At 53.5% G+C, this 8,829-nt stretch overlaps 1 protein-coding gene across 6 annotated transcripts in view; it reads right to left on the bottom strand.

Moving 5' to 3' along the window:
- CRTAC1 (cartilage acidic protein 1) overlaps positions 1-8,829 on the bottom strand; it is a 151,221-nt gene that overhangs the window by 31,668 nt on the left and 110,724 nt on the right. For all 6 annotated transcript variants that reach the window (XM_059054709.2, XM_059054711.2, XM_067024908.1 and 3 more), the window contains exons 6-8: positions 7,539-7,673; positions 4,248-4,393; positions 1,496-1,632 (exon numbers count right to left, since the gene is read on the bottom strand). In XM_059054709.2, the coding sequence (XP_058910692.1) occupies positions 1,496-1,632; positions 4,248-4,393; positions 7,539-7,673 (418 nt within the window). The remainder of the gene's footprint in view (positions 1-1,495; positions 1,633-4,247; positions 4,394-7,538; positions 7,674-8,829) is intronic.

The following is an 8,829-nucleotide window of genomic DNA, read 5'->3' as shown; positions in this document are numbered from 1 at the left end:
CTTCCAGAGTTGCCAGCTGAGTGGTGGCCCCAGCTGTAGCCCCTACATTCTCTGCTGCGATCTCCAGACCCAGCCATCTGCCACAGGGACTCGGGGCACAGTCATGTAACTGGGAAGTGGCTTCCACGGACGCTGTGCGGAAACAAACACAGTAACCCATAGGGTGACCGTGTGGTGACCCTGTCTGCAGACAGCCCGGGGCCAGCCTGCCCTTGGGGTGGCGGGAGGGGGGCTGGGAGGTGTGACAGAGGCCAGACAGGCAGAGGAGGTGCCTGGGTGCTCGGGCCACAGAGACTCCTTCGTGCTCCGGGCCCTGGCGAGTGACACTTTATTAGCCAGAGAAGGAAAGCAGTGTCTCTGTTAACGAGCAATTGATCTTCCGCAATTAATCTGGAAGTTGTGAAAAAGCTTTTTGCAAGGCACCTAATTACCAAATCTGGTGCCTTCAGGGGGTGATTACAGCTGGTCTGGATTGATGCTTTGTTAATAATTATATTTTAAAACACACTTAGTCACAGCTCTTGCCTTTTATTAATAGTTGAGGGCCCTTCTGGGGGAGGGGATGGGGGCCTTGGGGAACCGAGCAGGTGATCTGGCCCATTTCCTGCATCCAAGGCCCCTGGCCCACCCTCCTCTTGCCACCTGGTGCTGAGGCCCCTTAGCATGTTTTAGGCCAGGAACCAGGGCCAGCATGTGTCCTGAGGTTTGTTCCCCAACAGCAGTTCTCAAACTTTGGTGTGATAAGAATCACCTGATGCCTAGTGTACGCGTTAAAAAGACAGATTCCTGGGCCTCAGCCCCTGAGGTTCTGATTCAGGAGATCCAGGGTGGGCCCAGGGATTCTGTACTTTAAATAAACACACTGGGTGGTTCTGACGCCAATGGTCTCTGGACCCCAATCAGAGAAAAATCGAACCTTTCCTCTCTGCATGCAGCGCTCAGTTGCCTCCATTCTTGTCTACCATTCCCTCATCTACCATTAATTGTCTCATTTAGCATTTCCCAAAGGATGTTTTGCAGAGCACCGACCCCAAGAGAAAAATCTCTGCAAGACGTATCTTGTAGTGCAATCTATTTGGAATACTCCATTCACCTCTTGGAAAGTAAAAATACTCATGGTCATGTTAAAGGCTCTGAGAAGTCCTGTAGTCAATACACCTGCCTGTCTTTGCTTCATCCAGATGCACCCAAACAGATTTGGCTCTGGAACCCCTTTGGGTGGTGGAGTGGAGCCTGGCTTCTAGGCACACTTTGTGCATGTCCCCCTGCCCATTTCCCCCCCAACAGCAGGAGGCCCAGGATTCCCCACCTCACCCTTCCACCCCCCATTCTCTCAGCCTCTTGCTCAATCCCTGTCCTTCCAGCTTCTAATGCTCCTTCATCAGGGGACCTTCCTCCTTCCTCCCCTTGGAGCTCCTCTTTTGAGTCCTAAGCCTTCCTCCCTGACCCCCACCCACGAAGGCTGAGTAGCCACGAGCCAGGCTGAAGCATCTACCGGAAGAGGCGGTTGGCTGAGGAGCTGCGGTGGGCGAAGTTGTTGAAGAAGATCTCCAGCTCCTGGTCATTGTCAAAGTCGGCAGCGATGACTGTGCGGACAGGCGAGGGCATGGAGAACTTGGGTGAGGCGATGTCCTGGGAGGAGAGAGGGCTGCAGGTCAGCGGACAGATGCATGGGGCAATGGGGATGGGCTAGAGGCCAACTCTCCCCACCCCCGTGTGTGTGCGTGCGCGCAGATAAAAGCCTGACCTAGCACATCCTCTATAACCTTCCCTGTAAGGGCCCTAGGTATGCTGTGTTTAGGATCACATGAACCTCAGGCTGCTTGTAGGAGAACAAGGAGGTAAGAGGAACGGTCCTAATTCACACTGGTGAAGCACCTTGCTGTTCCCGGGTCCGGACCACATGGGGCCCTCCCATCAGTCACTTGAGGCAGGGCTGATGTGAGCACTCCCATTTTACAGGTGAGGTAACTGAGTCCTGGAGAGGAAGGGGAATTGCCCACTGTCATAGCTAATGAGTGGGGGCCGTCACCAGGGCTCTGATTCCAGATGCTATGCCCTTCCTAGTACGTGCCTTCGTCCTCCGCAGTGAGAGGCGGAGGCTGGGAGGACACTGGGCAGTGCTGTGCATTTAAATCTAGGCTTCTCTGCTGACTAGCTGTGTGGTCTCAGGCAGGTTACTTAACCGCTCGGATCTCACCTTCCTTATTGGTAACACGGGAATAAATAATAGCTGCCCAGGTTGTGAGCACTGCATGTAAAGCGCTTGGCACAGAGTGGGCACCAGATGGATCCCTGGCAGTTTGTCCTGGCCTTGCCCACATCAGCCTCATGAAAGGTGGCAGAGGTGGCCTTTAGCTGTGTTTTTGCTGCCTTTATTACCTTACTTTGTTTCTTGGGAGTCTTTTGATTTTTTTTTTTTTTTTTTTTTGAGACATTTGCCTTGGGGGTGTTGCAGTATCAGATACCTCTGCCCAGGGCTCACCAGGAGACGCCAGACCCAGGACAGCCCAGCAGGGACTTCAAAGTGCTGACAGGGCCTTGGTGGACCTGGCAAAGTGTCCCACCTATTGGAACTTGCCTTTGCAATAGAAGAGCTGTGGAGGGCGACCTTTTGTTTCTCAGCAGAATATCCATTCCGGGTTGGTTTGTCCCTTAAAGACCCAGGAGCCTGTCTAAAGCCCAGGGTCCACGTGGGGAGGATTGGGAAGGGCACAGCTGGGGTTTCTGGGAGTGGTCCCCTGCCCTGGCCCTGCCCCTGGGCCTCCTACTTCAGGCCCTCTCCCCTGGCCACAGGAATGAGCTGCACACTCTCGGTTGCCCAGGGGAATAGGCTGTCCCCAGCAATGCAGTCATGAGGCTGATTGAGAGCCTTGCCCGCTGTCCAGGGTGGGCTGAAGAGGGCCTTGAGAGCTGGTAACAAAGAGACCTCAGGATCTCGAAGTTGTTATTATTCTATTGATCCTATAAAAACGGAAACCTACATAGGCCCCTCGGGGTTGTCCCACTGGATGCCTGGGCTTCCAAGATAATGTATGTAAGATGCCTAGCACAGTTCCTGGCACACAGAAGGCACTTGATAAATGGGGTCTCTATTATTAGTAGTAGTATTATTATTGCTCCTGTGAGCTCTGGGGCTGGGCTATCAGAAGAGTTAGTTGACATTTGGGGCTGGATTATTCCAGCTGGTGCATTGTAGGATGTTTAGCAGCACTTCTGTCCTCTGCACACTACATGCCAGTAGCACCTTCTATCCCACTTGTGACAACCAAGAATGTCCCCAGACCTTGTCAAATGTCCTGGGGTAGGGACAAAGTCACCCCTGGCTGAGAACCTGGGTTAGAAGAAAAAGCTGAATAAAGATGGAAATCATCCAGGATCCCAGGAGCAGCTGCTCTGTTCAGGATGTACCTCTTTTTCACCCAGAGAGCCTGGGTCTCAAGCCTCTGCAGGGAGTGAGTGGCTGGGCCCGAGAACCCCAAGGTGGCTGCCTACAGGGGAGGGGCTTGTGGCAGTGCCCCAGACATAAGGTCCCTGGTGACTCCTCTGGGACCATCAAGCTTCTGGCAAATGCCGCCACTTTCTTGCTTCCTCGGGGGCCTTTGGCAAGACCAGGTACCTCCAGAGGCACCCTGACTCCCGGAGGTCAGCTCTAACCATCCCACGCCCTCCATCACCCTCCTGAGAAAGGCCCAGACTCAAGTTCATTAGGCTGGTGGTACATCCCTTACTGTCACCAAACAGTCTTTCTGAAGAATTCTTGGTGTCACAGACTGTTGATAGCTCAGGGAGGGGGCACGGAGAGGGGTTCAAGGTTACCTTGTCCCCCACCTGCCATTTGTCCAGAGGGGGCAGCCGTCGGGCGCTGTGTGGCCTCAACCTCCCCTGTCCCCCCAGCCCCACTGTGCCCTTGGCCTGAGCCTCAATTTGAAAACCTCAGGCCCAGGCTATGGGAAAAATGCTCCCGATCCGGAGAATGCAGCCCACCTCACTGGGCCTTTGCCCGGCTGCCGTGTATCTTGGGAGACTGCTCTCTCTCCCCTGCCAGTGACCGTGCTCTGGGCACCACAGACATCACAGCAGCCCGGGCAGGAGCCCATCGTCCCCCAGATGTTACCTTCCTTGTGGCCACCCCGCCCCCAGGCTCTGCAGAGCCACAAGCTCCTACTCAGCCTGGTGGGAGGCACAGGCGGGGCTGCATCCCCAAGACGACGAAGCAGGGGAGCGAGGCAGAGGCTCCTTCTTACCCGAAAGCGCACCTTCCCGTGGGCGCTCATCTGCAGATAGAGGCGGTGGGGGCCATTCCAGTTGCCATAGACGATGTCCACTTTGCCATCACGGTTGAAGTCGGCCAGGGCGACACCTCGCCCGTGCTGGTGGGGGTCATCCACACCTGGGGAGGAAAGGCAGGCGCCCTCAGGGCAGCGCCCCCTGCGGGCTCCACAAACACTCACCTTGCCAGGGCCCCGTGAAGAGCAGCAAGTTGGGGGGCGGGGGGTGAGCCTCATCCTGTCCGGATCTCTCCACGGGGGCAGAAGGTGGGAAGCCACCTGGTTGCAGAGAGAACCAGAGACTTGCCTTCAAGTTGCACTCGCCCAGAAAGTACTATTTTTACTCGATTTTGGGGCAGCATGGATTGGGGAAAGGAGACCTGTGGAGATTCTGGGGGACTAAAGCCCTCCCCAGCTACCCCTGACACTGGGATACATTAAGTTGATCATCACTCTTTTGCTCAAATTCCAGTGCTTCCCCAGTACTCTTGGGTCAAGTTCAAATTCCTGCCCGGAGAGCACAAGGCCCCTGCCCACCTTATCTGGTCTTTAACTGGTACCACTCTTCCCCCTTCCGCATAAGCACCGGCCACCCGGGGTTCCTTTCATTTCTCAAATGACCCAAGCTCTTTCCAGCTTCTGGGCTTTCACTCAAGCTGGTCTCTCCTTCTGGAACGCTCTTGCCACAGCTCTTGGTTACTTGGCTCCTTGTTTTTCTTCTGCTCCCAGCTGTAATGTCACCTCCTCAAAGAAGCCTTCCCTGACTACTCCCATGAAAATAAGCCCCTCCCACCCGCCCTGCCATTCATCCTGACAGCCTCCCATTCTCCTCCATTGAGCTGATCACACGTGCAGTTATGTTCCTTTGTGGGGCCCAGTTTTCCTACTAGACCTTACACTCCATGAGGTGAGGGTCTGTCTTCTTGTTCATCTGTGTTCCCACAGAGTCTATCTCAGTGCTTGTGGTGACCTGGTATTTTTCTGTAAATACTTGCTGAATGAATGAAGAGACATAAATAATTTGACAGAAGGCAACCAGGGACTTTGGTGACAGCAGAGAAAATACAGCACCATGACTGAGAAACGCATAGTGTGCCTTGTGAGACCTGGGAAGAAAGCTTGTGGGTCCAGCGTCACCTGTTTGTGCTGTCCCTGCATCTACCACTGGCCAGTGGGACTGAGCTGATCCTGGGGGAGGATGGAGGGTGGCTTTGCCCAGAGGGATGGCCTGACCTCCTGGTTGCCCAAGGCAGACATGATCCTTCAGGTCAAGTGCAGAGCTGATAAGCAGCGGAGGCCGGCTCTGAATACCCATGCTGAGTCTTCTGGAGGACAAACTGCCATTGTCATCAGGCCCTCAGAGATGGCAGGTGATAGGACAATATGATGGTGGATGGGGACCACAGACCCAGGACACAGGGAGCTCTTGCCAGCTGCAAATATGGAGATCCTGAGGATAGGGGCCAGCAGAAAGCAAGGTGGGGCCCCCCTGAGAACCTTGGGGGCTGGGCATCCTCTTGGGGGAGGGGAGGATGTGGAGGATGGGTGGGGGTGGGGGAGAAGAGGCAGGGAGACCCAGGCTGGAAAAAGAGGGTTTGCAAATGCATGGGGGCAGCCTCCAACCTCTAGGATGAAATACCCCATTAATTCTCTGCAAAACTCCCCAGCCCAAATGTCAGCGGCCTTCTGTGTTGGCCTGTTTCTCTCCTATCTATGAGGCACCTTGACAAGGAGCTGGTTCCCTTTCATGAGAATAATCAGTGCCAGGCTGCACTTCACAGCAGCATCTGTTTGGGTGATGAATGCCCTCTTGACATGTCTTGTTAAACCCCTGCAATCACTCTGACTTTCAATTACAGGCATAGCACCTTTCCTCTCTCCTCCCATCTGATACCTTCTCCCACTCCAACTTGCTCGCTCACCTCTGCTTCCGTCTCTTTAACACCTTATCAAATCCTCTAGGTTTTCTCCACCACCACCTCCTCTTCATTTTATGATTTTTCAGCAATGAGAAAATTTGCTGCTGGAGCGTTTAACAGGTGAGCTGGGTGGGAGGACAGGCCGGGGAGCTGCCTCCATCTTTAGCTTTGCCTGGGAAGAACAGGGGAGCTGACTGGCTGCACGGGTGCATTGGTGGGGTGTTCAAAATGGGAACTCCTGGGCAGAGTGCTGGAAGGCCAGGTACTTGTAAGTCACAGAGAATGGATTGGTACCTGCTCAGGGATTGGATGCTAGCTGTCAGCACCAGCTGGCAGTTGTAGGACCTTGGATCTATGTGTCTACATCCCCGCTCACCTCTTCTTCCGGAGGCGGAGCTCGTCCCTATGCCACCAAGAAGGAGAAATCAAACCTCCCATTCCTTGGCAAGGTGGGGAGGAAGCGGGTGGGGAGAAATGGTTGAAGGGCAGACTGATTACATCCACATACTTTTATTATGTGTCCCAGTCCTTGCAGACACAGACAGATTGTTATAGTGCTGTAGGAGCCTGAGTGAGTGGTACATGCAAAGGCAGTGGGAATACAGAGGAGGGAGTGAGGCAGGAAAGGTTTCACAGATAACATCTACGCTGAGTGTTGAAGGATAAATAGAAGTTTTGCAGATAGAGAAGGGGGAGAGGGCACTTCAGGTGGAGAGGACTGGCAGGTGCAAAGGCCCTGAGGCAGGTGATGGATGAACACAAAGGGAGGAAGGGGAGCAGAGCTGGGAGCCTGGAGTACTATTTTGCGTAGATTTTATTCTGCTTCATATTATAGCTATTCGTTCATTTGTCTGCTTCCTCCTCTAAAATGTCAGTGCCTTGTATGGGCGGGTGAGGGGAGTGGGGTAGGGTGATCTTAGCCTTATTCAGGTCCACGTCCCAGATCTTAGCACCAGCCTGGCACTTAGCATGGGTTCAATCAACGGCTATTGGATTGAGTTGAATGTTTAAGGTGGATGTGGGGAGGGGAAATGGAGAGAGGCAGCTTAGAGTGGAAACCAGTGCTGAGAGACACAAGCAGGACACAGAGGGACACGGGCCAATCCCAGTCGCTGGAGAATGGATAACAGCCAGGCATTCCAGACGCTGTCTCCCCAGCCACAAACATCCCCTGTGTCCTGAACCATGGGGATGTGGAATTAAAGGTGACAAGCAACATTTCCCTGTGCGGTGCAGACAACTGACTTGTCCCGCTCTCCCTGGGGCCTGTGGGACCTGGAGGGAGTGGGGCAGACCAGAGTCCCCTGTAGGGTGGTGGGGGTCACAGGACAGAGGCTGTTTTACTCACCAGCACTGGCCGCAGCATCCACGAAAGTGCCGTCCCCCTGGTTGTGGAAGAGGAAGTTGGGCCCGTTCTCGTTGTCGCAGAAGATATCTGAGGCACTGCTGCTGAGGATGGGGCCCACGCTTACGCCCCGGCCCCCTGGGAGAGGAAAGCAACGCTCACTAAGCGGCAGAAGCAAAGCCCCAGGCCCGCGTGCAGGAGGGGGGCCGCCTCGGAGGCCCATGAGATGCTGCTAGGGTGATGCCTCTGAAGATCCCGGGGTGGGGGGTGGGGAGGGACGGATTCCGACATTCCAGATGCTTCCTGGAGCCCAGATCTGGGCTCACGGTTCCATAAACCAACGTGCAGGGTGACTGCACTGATGATGAGGCAAGTGAGGAGCAAGATGGAGTTACTCTGTGCCAAAGGAATGATTCCATGAGCTGAGGAACACAGAGCCTTCTCTTCCCTTTGGTAGCTGAATTACACTAATCCTAAACCCATCTCTACCTGCAATGTTTTGATGAAGTCACAGATTCCCTGACAGCCCCCAGCCTTACCCTGATCACACATATGCTGGTCAAGATACTGGGTGTGTTCCTGTTCTAAGGACCTATAGAAACAGGTTCCAGCCACAGGTACAGGGATGCTTACTTTGTTTTGCTTGATGTAGGAAACAAATGCGAGCACCTGCCTGTCCATCGACAGCGATGCAGAATGGATTACGGTGCATCCGTATGACGGACTAATCTGCAGCTACTAAAAAGACTGTAGATCCGTGTGTATTGACTTGGAGGAATGCCCATGACATATTGTTAAATGAAAAAGCAATTTGCCAAGTAATGGTATTGTGTGATCTTATTTTTATTTTTTAGAAAAAGGAACACAAATGATACTTCTGAATATATGTGTTTGTGCAAACTTGTTTTTGAGTTTGGGGAAGAGTGGGGAAGGCCACACTCCGAGCTGTTCACATTGGCTGCCCTGATGGGGTAGGATTTAGGGAGGGAAGGAGAGACAGTATGTTGGCCTTTTTGGGGAATGTCTGTATTGTTTGGCTTATTGTAACAAGAACTGCTTCTGTAGTTTGAAAGGAAAAAATCCAATAAGGTGTCTATTTTTCAAGAAAGCAAGCAAGCAAGCCAGCTCTACGTTAGGGTTTGAAATGCCCAAGATCAATGTGGACAGGTCACCAAGTCTAATCTTAAGGTGTCTTGAACAAACCACCCCCAACCAGTGAGTTTCAAATAAAGCCCCGAAAGCCTCCCCTCAGCCTCACTCCTACCCCAAGTATGGTGCAGAAAACAGCCTGACC

Source organism: Kogia breviceps, chromosome 2, assembly GCF_026419965.1.
Source record: "Kogia breviceps isolate mKogBre1 chromosome 2, mKogBre1 haplotype 1, whole genome shotgun sequence".
NCBI classification, from domain to species: Eukaryota; Metazoa; Chordata; class Mammalia; order Artiodactyla; family Physeteridae; genus Kogia; species Kogia breviceps.
The sequence above is the reverse complement of the archived record's forward strand: the minus strand, read 5'-3'. Positions and strand labels throughout refer to the sequence as shown.